The sequence below is a fragment of the Sturnira hondurensis genome, unplaced genomic scaffold (genome assembly GCF_014824575.4).
Source record: "Sturnira hondurensis isolate 20B ecotype Veracruz unplaced genomic scaffold, ASM1482457v3 Scaffold0000880, whole genome shotgun sequence".
NCBI classification, from domain to species: domain Eukaryota; kingdom Metazoa; phylum Chordata; class Mammalia; order Chiroptera; family Phyllostomidae; genus Sturnira; species Sturnira hondurensis.
Window position 1 is genome coordinate 2,463,403 of NW_028073511.1, and position 13,011 is coordinate 2,476,413.

A 13,011-nucleotide genomic window follows, 5' to 3' on the forward strand; every position below is an offset into this window, starting at 1 on the left:
AAAAAAAAGAAATGGAGGTGCAGGGAAGTCCCTGGCAAGGGTGGGAGGGAGCAAAGCAGACCATGGGGGAGGTGGGTGCAGAAGGAGGAGGGTGGAGGAAGGGAGCCCCTGCCCCAGTGTCGCCAGCTGCCAGCCTGCTGGTATCATCACTCCATAAGCATTTGTTGAAAGACCATGCTAAGTGAGCACACTTAAAAATCATTTGTGCTTTGCATCCCCGTGACTGATAGGGAATACAGTCAATAATATTGTAATAGCTACGTATGGTGCCAGGTAGGTACTGGAAATATTGGGGGTGGGGGAGACCACTATGTAAAGTATGTGATTGTCTAACCACTGTGCTGTACACCTGAAACCAATACAAAATAACACTGAAACTAAACTGTAATTGAAAAATTAAAATTAAAATTAAAAAGAAAAGAATTTGTCATTAGATGAGCTACAGAAAAATAATTGTCACAGGTTGCTTATAGTTAAGAGTCCAACAACGAAGTGAAGAGAAAACCTTGTAAGCAGGCAGTGTGGCAGGTTGGGTTGGAAGGGAGCAGACTCCCGAGGTGGGAATTGGAAGTGCTAGGGACCAGCCTGGGAAGACAAGGGCAGAAAGCAGCCCTTGGGCAACAGGAAGCTCAGACCACCCTTTGAGGCACTTCTGAAAACAGGCCGCCCTTTGGGACTTACCCGGATGGCAGGGAGTGCCAGAACCTTAGTCCCTTGCATTGTGGTCAGGGGTAGTGGGCTGCCCAGGGGGCTGGGGGGTCTGCCGTTGAGAGGGGGCCTTCTGCTCTCACTGCTTCCAGCACTGGGGCAAGAAGTCTATCAGCTCTGAAGGAGAAGTGGGATGGCCCAGCTGACCATCTACCAACTCAGTTTGACAGGAAGTGAAAACCAGTTTGGAGCCATTCGGAGAACTGTGAAGCTCAGGCTTGTCTGCTGGCCTCATAGTGGAAGGTGTCGGGTCCACCTGCCACTCCTCAGTCCAAACGTCCCAGGGCGCTGGGTGTTCTCTGTACTCTCCCTTGGTCACTACAGGACATCCTTCACAGGCGAGTTCCAGCATCTCAGCCTGTTGCTCAGGCAGCTTGGTCGTCTCACCCACCAAAGGCAGTCGCAGCCTTGACCTGTCTGAAACCCTCACCATCCCCGTACCTCCCTGCTAGAATCTGGGTTCCCCTGAAGCTCTGGGGACAAGGGTGAGAAGAGAAAGAAGGAAGTGAAATCCTAGGATTTAGGGAGAAATATCCCAAAAGCCTGGAGTCCAAAGAGGCCGCCAAGCCCATAGCAGCTGGAGATCCAGGGCCCGAGGTCTGCACCTCTGCTCAGGACTCCGTGTCCTCCTTCCCGTGGAGTTCATGCGGGAGCAGGCTCCACAACGGGCAGCACATGTGGGTCCCCCCAGGAGCCCCTTATCCTGGGCAAGCAGGGACGGAGGTCACCCTGTCGCTACTCTGCCTGACATTAGGGCACAGCCTGGGCCTCTGCCTGGATCCAGCCCCATCACCTGGGGACTGTCCTCCCCTCTGCGCTGTCTTTCCTCTTACAATCGAGCATAAAGCAGAGAAACGGTGTCCACAGTTTTCTAAAAATGTAGAATATGACACAATGTGTTAACTTGAAAAGAATTTGAAGACCAGCAATCATGAGGCACTCAGTCATCTGAAGTTCACGTTCTTTTGTTTTATTCTGAAAAGTCTTGAGGTAGGAATTAGTGTCCTCTTTCACAGGAGAGGAAAAATGAGGCCCACTAGGGTTAGTGACTTGCACAGGGTCACATAGGAGCGGCTGGCACCCCGGAAGCCCTGGGTCTCAGTCTCAGCCCTCTGCAGCACTCTCCCAGGGGCACCCCACTCACATGGGAAGCAGGGCAGTCATGCCAGTTGCAGGGTCAAAGTGGAGCTGAGCTCTCGGAGACCCATTTTCCCTCAGGTGAGTTAAACCCGCTCCCATTTACTACCAGGTGGTGGCCATACCTTCCTGATAGGGAGGACAGATGTCAGTGTGTGTGTGTGTGTGTGTGTGTGTACCAGCCACAGGCTAGGTGGTTCCTCAGTCTGAGTCTGCCTGCTAGTGCCCTCTCCTGGACCTGGAGAAGAGGTGCCTTCTTCCTAAGGTCCCATAGGATTACCTCCTGCCCCCTCCACTCTCCCCAAATTCACCTTGGAGTGGCCCCACTAAGGCTCTGGCTATGTCTCCTGCCTACGGCACATGCTATCCCACTTGGGAGGTCCCTGACCCAGGGCAGAGAGTACAGATGCCACATCTATCCCCAGGTGCTTTCTCGGTTACTGCAGGCTGGTCGCTCCCTGAACTTCAGGGGATGAATGCAGCCCATATTCTCCAGCTTTCCCTGTAGAAGACGCCAAGTCTGAGCTCAGGAGCCTGTGAGGCAGGGGCAGACGACTCAGGCAATTGGGCTCAGGCTCCTGGGTTCCATCCGCCCAACCTCACCTCACCCCTACCAGGCAGCCCTCCAGGCTGTCATCAGCTCTGAGTTGTCTGCTATGTCACAGTGACTCCTCTCTTCCCAGAAGAAAATGAGACTCTGAGGTAGGGGGCTGCCAATCCTTTTCTCTGAGCTGCAGTCCCCTGGAGGGGGACCCTGGAGGGGCCTCAGTCTCCTGCAAGAGCTCATACCTGGAGTCCAGGTGTAGGAACTGGAAGAGACAGCCCTGAGTTCAGTCCCTGCACCCCAGTCTGGGGACAGGCTGGTCCTGCTGCTGAGGGAGGCTCTCAGCTGCCCATCACAGCTGTCACAGGAAGACCTGGCCAGCAGGTGGCAGCAGTGAGAGGGCAGGCTCTGCTGGCTCCCAGGACTTGAGGGACAAGCAGCCAAAGTTAGGGCAGGGCATTATCAGAGGTGGGTCAGAGGACACATGGCTCAGGGAATGCGGGCTTAGACAGCTTTGAGGTATCCTGCTGCTGATGCCTCTGGGGACCCCCAGTTCTTATTCACTGTTCCTTCTCCTCCAGGGCCAGCTGTTGGGACACCAGCTGCCTGTGAAACTCTTCCCTAAGTTCATGGGGAAGCTTGAGGGGAGCAGAGGGAAGCTGAGGACATAGGGTCCTGGTAGAGAGAGGACAGCTGTCCACCCCACCCCACCCCACCCCACTTGCCCTCCCCTCAGCTTGACAGCAGGGGTTCTGAGTGGATGGGAACTGAGGCTCTGTCTGTAAACAGCACCACCCAGCTGGGTCCCGGTCAGCTGTGGCTCTAAGCAGAATTCCCTCAGTAACTTCCCCCGGGACCTGCTGCATGGTGCCCTCCACTCTGGGTCTCTCCCCAGGTTCCTGACAGCCCAGGGGCACTGAGCAGGTGGAGTGCAGCCTCAGGTTACGGAAGGCTTGAGCCCAGTGTTGTGTAAGTCCTCAGCCCCCAACCTGGCTCCAGTCCAGACAGGTCCTCATCTTCACTCCTCTTACAGCCTCCTGGGGTCCCTCTGGGAGAAGCTCGCTCACTCCATAAGTGGCCTTAAACCAAGCAGGCTTCCAAGGAGGCTCCGGTCTTCCAGGTGGGTCCCTCCAGGGTCGAACAGGGTCCCTGCACATGCTGTAGCCTGTGAGGACCAGAGAGAGAGCTGAAGAAGGCTGGGCTCTTACTCACCATGCCCTGTGGTCCTGGGCTACAGCAGCCCATCTCCTGGCCATGCCTCCACTTCCCGCCAGGTCAGCCTCGGAGAATGCTGCACCTGCCTGCCCACCCTCCTCCCTCACCTGGGTGCCTCACAGTCCTCCTGGCTGGGCACAGGTGAGGATATACTGCCTGGGGACTGTCCACACTCAGGTGCTGCGGAAAGTGTGTCAAGCCCCCAGGGCTCAGCCCCCAGGAACCTGGGAGGATGGGCTCTACTCACTTCCCATGTGTCTCTTCCTCCAGAACCCATAGACCACGATCATCGTCACAGGCACCAAGAGGAAGGCCAGCACCCCCAGGAACACAATGGGGTTGGAGTCCTGGTGCCTGAGAAGGCGGGACAGAGTGGGGAGGTGAGCAACAGGTTCCCCACCTCAACCCACGTCTTCCGAACACCACATGACAGGACTCAGAAGAGGGGAAACCCTGATGGCCCCACAGAGAGCGATGGTCTCTTTCTTGAGGACTCAGCTGTGGGAGAAGGAAGTGAGGCACTCAGAGTTCAGGGGAGGAAGTGCACAGATGGAGGGGAGCACCCATCCTCTATTCCCCCAAGTCTGCTTATTGTCGAGGACAGGGACTCTAAGAGACCCCCATTTGTAACAGAAAAGACAAAGGTCCTTATTCTGTCATAGTGATAGAGGATCTCTCTTAGCACCTTGGTCTCTGTAACAGATGCTGTAGGTGTCCTGCCTGTATTTCTTGCCTGTATCACTTCCATGTGCACCTGACATCAGTACCTCCATTCATATATATGTATGCATATGTGTATATATATATATTTTGGCCTGAGGACTTTCTTTTGTCACCGACCACACATGGCTGGCAGCCCCCTACCGATGACCAACAGGAGTGGGTATATAAATACCCCAGCTATCTTGCCACTCAGGTGGCTGCCTGACACTGGGGCTCCAAGATCCCGCTCTGGCTGCGTCCTCGCTGCCTGCAGCGGCAGTGCCTGGGTTAAGCACTCTATCAGTTGCCTTCCTTCCTCTCCCTGTCTCACTTCTCCATGCCCTCCCGTGTTCCAAATAGGACACAAATGCTGGTCTCAGAGTCTGCTTCTGGAGGAACCCAAATGAAAGCATCCCCCATTCCCCATTTTCCAAGCCACCGCCCTGTCTTGTCCCTACCCTCTCCTCTCCATCCACAAACCCTCATGGGAAGGGGCAGGCAAAAGGGGAAGGTCTGCTATAACATTTGCCTCTTGAGGCACTGAGAACTGTGGCCATGCTTGGTAAAATGTCATTCAGCCCCAGACCCATGGGTTACCTGCTGGGGGATAATTTGTTGAGGAGAGATCTGCTGGTGTGGCATGTTCTTGTGGTGGGCAACCTGGTGCGCAGGTGGCCGGCCTTAGTGGAGATGGATACGGGGCCAGCTGAGGAGACTCTGGCACCGCCGGGAGATGAAGTCACAGTCTGGAACCCCTTGGTCCTTCTGGGCCCCAGGGCAGAGGGGCTGGTGAAGCTGTAGCCTGCCGTGGAGCTCAGTTGGATGGTCTCTGAGGCAGTGGAGGGCAAAAGTCTGTCCAAGGTGAGGACTCCAGGTGTGAACATCCTCATACTGGTAGTGAAAGGGGCATCAGAGCCTGAGGTGAGGGCTCGGCCAGTTGTGACAATCCCACTCTTGAGGATCTTGGCCAGCTGTGTAAGAGGAGTGTTTCTCTCAGTTGTGGAGACTGAAGGACCAGAGAGGGAGGAACATTAGAGTGAGTTAGGGGCCTAGGTCCTGGGAACAGATCCTGGCAACCCACCTGGCTGTCTCTATGCCGGGATGAGGCCTGTCCTCGTCTCCCCTCCTGAACTGAGACCCACAATTCTGCTCTGCTGAGGGACCAGGTATGTATTTGTTCAGAGGGTGATGTCAGGAAGAAGTAGGCACAATAAAAAAGGAAGAGACCTTCACAGTTTCTTTAGCCTTGCCTACCAGGCCTCCTGGGCCCAGAGTTGGGCCCCATCCCCAGCTCTTTTGTTACTTCTAGACCCTCCTCATTTCTGTAGGTCAAAGAGATTTCTCTACTGTGATGTTGGGGTGAGACTTTTCCAGTTGCTCCATAATTAATGACTAGGGTCCAGAGATGAGGACCAAGAAGCACCAAAGGCCTAGATTCCAAAGAATGGCACAATCAGTGGGGTCAGACAACTTCCTTGGGGGTTTTCTATGAGATACCATCCCTGCTACCCTCATCCATCAACCCAGACCTTTACCACTCCATTTTCTAGAAGAAGACTGGTGTTTGCAAGGTCAAGGATAAGGAGTTGTAATTCTGAGGTCAAACCTAGGGGGCAGTGTTGGGTCTTTCTCTGCTGGGAACAAGAAAACTGGAGAGATGGCAGGGGGTTGGAGAAGGCTGCTGCATTCCTCGACTGTGCATGGCAAGGAGCCATTCCTTAGGGCCAGGGGTCACCATCGAAGGTTCCCTTTTTTCTGGGCAAGGAAACCCAGAACAAGTGGCATTGCTGAGGGTGGGCATGGAAGAAGGGGCTGACCTACAGCCAGATCTCCTACATCATCAGCCTACTGAGTAGTGGGCGGAACCCTGAAGGGCTATTCAAAGAGCTCACACATAGGCGCCTTGGGAGAGCCATTTAGACACCCTCATCATAGAGGACCTCACAGGGCTGGGCAGAAAAAAAGTGACACCCAACAGAAAGAGAATTCTGACAAGGGTCAGTGAAGCCACACAACCTTCACTCCTGCCCCAGTACACCAAGGAGTTGGGAGTGAGGGGGAAAACATGGAAACAGTGACTAAGAGAAACCCACTTCCCCACCTCCAGTGATGCAGTAGAAGGAGTTGGGCAGCAGGCTACTCCTCTTTCCCATTTCAGGTGCCTTGGGCCATGAAACCTAGTCTTCAAGGAGGAGTAAAACAGAGCATATATTTCTAGATGATTCTAGTTTTCAACTGGGCTGGGGATTCTTTATTTTATAGTAAATGAAAAGGTCTGCAAATTTGGAATCTCCCCAAATTAAGAGATGCAAAGTGAGATTGGATGCCAAATTCATGTTTGTATCCCTACAAGTTAAAACTTCAGTAAACTGGTTTCAACCACTTCCCTGGGTCTACATTAGAACTGGAGAGTGGGGGAAGGAGACTGAGCTCTGCATCTTAGAGAGAGCAGTTGGCTTCATTCAGACCCAACAGAAGACAGGGGATGCAGTTGGATTGGGGGAACAGAGAAGAATAAGTAATGAACTTCAGAAACATTAGCTACTTTTTTCAGGCTCTTTTGCTGGCCGTTCACCCTTTCCTATCCAAAAACATGGAGGACCTTGGGGCTAGGTTCTTGGCCCTCTCTTCTTTTTCTACACTCAACAGAGAGCTTATATCTTCTTGAATTTTTAAGAATTTTATCAAGATATAATTTATATCTCTGACAACACACCCATTTACAGTGTCAAATTAAATGATTTTTAGTAAACTCACAGAGTCATACCACCATCACCACAGTCAATTTTAGAATAGTTCCATCATCTCAAAAAGAAACTCCTCACCCATTGGCCATTACCTCTCAGCCCTAAGCATCCATTAATCTACTTTCTGTCTCTACAGATTTCTCTAATACCCTTAACTTTAAACTGTCTTTTCAAATATATTCCCAGCTCTGACCTTTCGTCTGAGCTTCAGGCTGATACATCAACTGCCTGTTTCCTTTCTCCATGTGAGGCTTTAGGAGGTATCTTAAAGGTAACATGATAAAATAGAGCCCTTCGTTTTTCTCCTCCAAACTCCTCCAAACTATCTCCTCTGTCAGATCTACCCTACCCAGTCCATGGTACCACCATCCACCTTGCTGATGAAATGGCACACTTTGAGGTCATCTTTGATGTTTTGCTTTTGCTCACCTCCCACATGAGCAAATCCAGTCTTACTTCAAAAACATACAGGGAGGGCAGGAGTGGGACCATCATAAATCAGAGCCCCTCCACTTTTTTCCACCTCCAGGGACCACATCCTATTCCAAGACACTGTTATTTCTAGCCAGGATGCCTGTTGGGAACTGCCCTGCCTGGTTTCAGAAGCTGTAATCCCCCATGGCTAATGCTGAGTAAAGGACCTTGGGACCATAAGCCACTTAGGAGACAAAGCTTATCTTCCTTGTAGGGGCACCACCTCTGCCCTCTTTCTCTTCCCCTGCTTGGCCCCAGGTGGATGACTGGTTAGCCAATGACAGGTTAGATTCCTCAAAAGAGGGACGACTTAAGACAGGCATGGACGCAAAGGGTTCCTCAGGGAAGGACTTGGGAGATATAGAAAAAGGGGATGATGGAACCTTGCCCCTTGGCTTTGACATAGCCTGAGTTCTCATTCTGTCTGCAAGAAGTCTCCTAATCTCTTGGCTGCCTCACTTTCCCTGCCTGACTTAAGCCTGAAACAATGCCTTAAACCTGAAACAATGCCTTAAGCCTGAAACATGCTGGAAGGCTGGGTTCCCTAGGGTGATCAGGCCTAAGAAAGAATGCATAAAATCCTATGAAACCTACTTTGCTAATACCCTCAACTTAAATGATGAGGGTCTAAGCAGGAAGTGAGTTTGTTCCCCCAAATTTTATGGCCCTTTAACTATCTGGCCCTGACTCAGAATAAGTCCTCAGAGTCCTTTGAATGTTATCTATTGTTTGATCATTACTGTCTGACATTGATTGATGAGCTTTACATACACACTCTGTATTTCTGTGTAGACTGAACCCAATAAAAGCTTGTCAAGGCAAGGGTCGAGGCTTTTCTCCTCTTGGAAGAGAAGCCACACCGTCCCTCTTCCTACACAGGACTTGGTGTATGAATTTGTCTCATTTCATCCATAACACCGCAGACCCCAGGAGCTGGGATCCACATCAAATGCCCAGTTTTTCTCTGCCCATTCACTTACCCCTCCGCAATCCTCTACATAGCAGCCATTAATGTCTTAAAGATCAGCCTCACCCCGATAAGCTCTGCAATAATGATTGTACTTAGAATAAACCTCAAACTCCTTTATCGTGGACTTTAGGGCTGCTGTTTGGCTCTCCAACCTCATCTCCTATCATTCTGCCCCACACTCAATATGGACAGCCACACGGGCCTGCTTTATATGACCCTAGCTCCTCACCACAGGGCCTTTGTACATGCATTTCTCCCCACCTGGAATGAACTTTGAAGCACCTACATTTCAACAGAGCTAGAAGCTCTCGTCACTTAGGGCTCTGCTTGATGACATTTGCTCAAGGAGGTCTTCTCTGAACCCTGGTACTTCAGCAGCTCCCCCCGCCACTGAGTTACTTTTTAGTTTACCACACTGTTTCATTTGTTTAAGAATATTAATTGTCATCTGCAATTATTGTCTGATGATGTACTACTGTCTGTCATCTCCCCTAGGGCAGAACTGTGTCTGTTTTTGCTCACCACTGTATCCTCAGGGCCTAGAATAGTGGCTGGCGCAGAATCAGAGGTCAATGAGTATATATTAAACAGAAGACTGAAGAAAACAAAGCAGAGAGTCCTGAGTTTGAATCTCACCATTGCTGCTTGCTAGCTCTGTTATCTTGGACAAGGTAAGAGGCACATAGGTGGTTTTATACCTCATTTTTTTCATCTACAAAGTGGTGACAATAATGTTCATAAAGCTGCCTGTGAAAGCCCCACCGTGCAACATACCCACTGAAGGATTATTATTCTCAGTATATCCGATGTTAGTGGAGTGCAGGGCAAGAAGGACACCCCACCACCACCCCAGTGCCCCAGCAAGCCTGCTCACCTGGAGACACCTCCAGCTGGAAGCCCATCAGAGGGTAGAGGGTTCCAGAGCTGTTGCGCATGCACCAGTAGCGGCCCGAGTCCTGGCGCCTGAGGGACACCATGGTGATGTTGATCACCTTGGCCTGGGCATCGTCCTGCAGCAAGTAGCGAGGCCCCTGCACCCAGACCCGGGTAAACCCAGGCTCACACTTCTTCCTTCGGATTTTGCACCAAACCTTGCCCTCCACGTGTTTTTTGCGGCTCTTGTAGGAGCACTGCACAGATAGGGTCTCCCCTTCGAAATGCTGCACTTTGGAGTACACGTTCTCGGCAGGAGCACCTGGGGAGACACGCCATGTTGAGCAAAGTCTGGCAAGAGAGGAGGAAGGTGACATCTTGAAACTTGAAGCCTGTGGTGAATGGAGAGGAGGTGGATATTGCCCTGTGGACATGGGATTCACAGTCTGAGGGAGAAACAGCTCTACTCAGAGGGAGCTGCCCCAGTCTGAGCGGGGAGGTGCAGGCCTCTTTCTTCATGGTATTTTCTAGTCTGATGGGAACATGACAAGCCCCATCTTCAGAATCTCATGGGCAAGACTCAGGACTTGACCTCAATAAGACAGACACACAAATGCAAACACAGGTTTTTAAGTTATGAAATTTCAGAGCACAAACAACTTAAGTAGATAAGAAGATCCAATCTTAATTTTAAAACATTAAGAGTAGTTATTTATTTTACAAATAGGTTCACCATAGATACATTTTAAATAGCAAGTTGCATTGGCTCATTCTAGGTGGTCTTTAATTTTAAAATATCCTAGCTCCATAAAACCCATAGATTGAATATGCTCCAAAGTGCACAGAAACTTTCATCAGAGTGCAAGCCAAAGAATTCTACAGTTACCCACTGTTCATTTGCAACACATAGCATTTTATGCCCAGGAGTAAGATGGATGTGGTCTGGGCACTTTAGGACCCACAGTCTGGTGGGAAGAGAGTAGAACTAGGTCAGGGGTGGCTGAATAGAGGGATGGGGGAGAGAGACAGGTGGGGAGGTCCCTCCACCCTTCTGCCTCCTGTAAGTTCAGCACTTGCTCCTTAACACACCCAAGCCTTCTGCAAACAAGCAATACACACACGTTCCCCCCGCCCCCCATGGGACAGAACAGAGCACACATTTTGGAGTCTAAATAAACATAGGTTAAAACTCTGATTCTACCACATGAACAGATCGGGTTGGCTATGAGAACTATAACCCAGTATAGTGCCTTGAGTATAGTAGGTGCGCAATGCATACTTCCTTTTCCCAAATGCAGGTAGCTCCAGACTTCTGCACTAGAGCCCAGAGCTGACAACCAAGAGCCTGGCACCTAAGAGATCTGCCTCAGTTTTCAACCCAGCTGCCCCTATAGTTGAGGCTTGGAGTAAGGTAACACCCTCTCTGAGCATCACTGCATTCCACACAAACTCAATAGAATGATCCAACTCAGTTATGTGGAGGGTGGGAGGCTTGGGGGAACCCCAGAATGGCTCAGAACAGGAGACACTCTTCTGCCCTGGCACAGAGAGGGGTAGTCTGGGGAAGGTACGTGGATGGGGTGACCTTGGAAAAGGGTCTCCAGGGTATTGTGTTCATTCCTGTCCACCACCCATCCCCTCACAGGTGGTGAGGAGTATGTTTTGCCAACCCCCACCATGCCCAGAGCTGATCAGGAAGTGGTAACTTGGTTGCCATGGCAGCAAAGGATTGGGTGACCCCCTCCCCCTTTGAAGAACATTCGTGTCTGTGGGGTGAGAGAGGACTTCAGGGATTGCCTCCACTCTGAACAGGGCGTAGTGGCGTCAGCATTCTGAGAAAAAGCAAGTTCAACGCACACACACATGATGCAATGATTCCTGTAACAACCAAACAGGGCCTTCCTGACAGAGGCCAAGGGAAGAGGCTTTTTTGTGTGAGGAACTCGAGTGTCCCTGGTCAGAGGTCATGAGGATGCCACGCAGAGACAATCCAGAGCTTTGTGAGACCTCGGGGAGCTTTGCAGGGCCAGGTATTAGGATGGAAGCTTCTCATTGGTCTCTGGTAAGGAGCTGCTTAGGCCAGCCCAAGCTCCTCCTCCCCCTCCTCCAACTCCACAAAATATAAAACAAGATCACTGGGCAAGAAATAGCCCGTTGGAGGATCCAGGACAAGGCCATACGCCCCGCCCGCCCCAGCCAGCCCACCCACCTGCTCACCTGAAACGCAGCCCTGGAGCCACAGGAGGACGAGCAGCAGTAACAATGTGGGAGCCATGGGTCCATCCAGCTGCCACAGTCGCGGGCCAGCAGGGGGCCAGGACGCCTCCCAGATCCAAGGTCGGGGCCCCAAGCCGGTGCTGTCTGGAGCCCTTGGGTCTGCCAGGGGAGAATCTGAACTTCTAAAAGTGAAGTTGCCGGTTTAGGGAAGTGAGAAAGTCACGGGACCCACTGTGAACAGCAGACCGCAGGAGCCCGCAGACCCTACGGGAGGGCGGTGCCGGGTACTGTTTCCGCCCTCTTCCTCGAAACTTAGCGCAGGTGTGGCCGCTCCACCCAGTCTGGGCCCCGCAACCCAAGAAGGGGTCACAGGGTCTGACGACTTCCCACACTCTCTAGATTCCTGGTAACTGGTCCAAAAAGTGTGCCTCCTATTCTGAGACAGGGATCCATCTAGGTGCTGGTGTGAAGTTTCTAGAACCTCAGGTACAGACTTCCCTGGAATGCTCTGGGATTAGACATCCAGGGTAGGGGCTGTGTGGCCAGGGAGAGGCATCTTGGATATTACATTTTCACAAACACACATTCAAAGGAGTTTCTTAAAAACTTGCATTCATTCACTCATTCATCCCTCACCAAGTGCATTCATTCTGGCTCTCTCTTACACACACACACACACACACACACACACACACACAGACTCCTGGCTGGTCGAGACTGTCACTCCTGCTCACACTTACAAGTAACCCCCTACATGCTCAAACACAATCTTATTTTTGTCACAGTTAGGGTGATAGGAAAAAAAGATGCAGATTGTAAAACTTAGAGCACAAGGTTTGGGTTCAGGGAGGGGCTTCTGTGCTTTCACACGTTGAGACACGTGCACACACATTCACACAGGGACACACTCACACACGCACGTAAACTGTCCTTTTTGCTGTTAATGTGCCTCCCTAACTCTATCCTTCTCGTTACCTGTCCTGCTGACCTGCCTACTCACCCACCAGCTCTCAGGAGACTCCTGCTGCCTCTTACAGGCTTCCTGAAGCAAGACCAGATCCTCCCCTCCCCCACCTCTTCCCCAGAAACCACGCCCCCAGCCCCTTCTTCCCCGGCTCTGGCCCCCAGCCAGCACCCAGGCAGGCCCACTCAACTTCCTCTCGCTCAACACTATCTCGCTTATACAGCCGCTGGGCTCCAGCTAAAATGACCCAGCATTTGGCCCAAGACCCCACCCTTCACTCAGTCCCTAGAGCTGAGAATCAGGATACACTACTGACAGCCAGGAGCTGTGTCATCGGCTCATTTGAGGTGTGGGGACCTAGGGGAGCCCCGGATGATGTGTGCTCCCCCCATTCACCTATGCCAACTTTCTCTTTCTCTCGTGGGACTCAGTAAGAAGTCCTCAGGTTTGCATGGCCAGA

General features: G+C 51.6%; 1 protein-coding gene across 2 annotated transcripts; it reads right to left on the reverse strand.

The window, feature by feature from the left end:
- Nucleotides 1-931: 931 nt before the first annotated feature.
- On the reverse strand, nt 932-11,879 carry TREML2 (triggering receptor expressed on myeloid cells like 2). Of its 2 annotated transcripts, XM_037052363.1 has the most exons (5): nt 11,588-11,878; nt 9,372-9,692; nt 4,904-5,312; nt 3,852-3,958; nt 932-3,554 (listed from the first exon to the last, which is right to left on the reverse strand). In XM_037052363.1, exons 1-5 carry the CDS (start codon nt 11,643-11,645, stop codon nt 3,367-3,369), a joined length of 1,083 nt encoding a protein of 360 aa, XP_036908258.1. In that variant the 5' UTR covers nt 11,646-11,878; the 3' UTR covers nt 932-3,366. The 2 variants fall into 2 exon arrangements, with proteins under 2 accessions (XP_036908258.1, XP_036908266.1); XM_037052371.1 differs by lacking the exon at nt 3,852-3,958 and having other exon boundaries at nt 3,369-3,554; nt 11,588-11,879.
- Between the last annotated feature and the right edge of the window lie 1,132 nt (nt 11,880-13,011).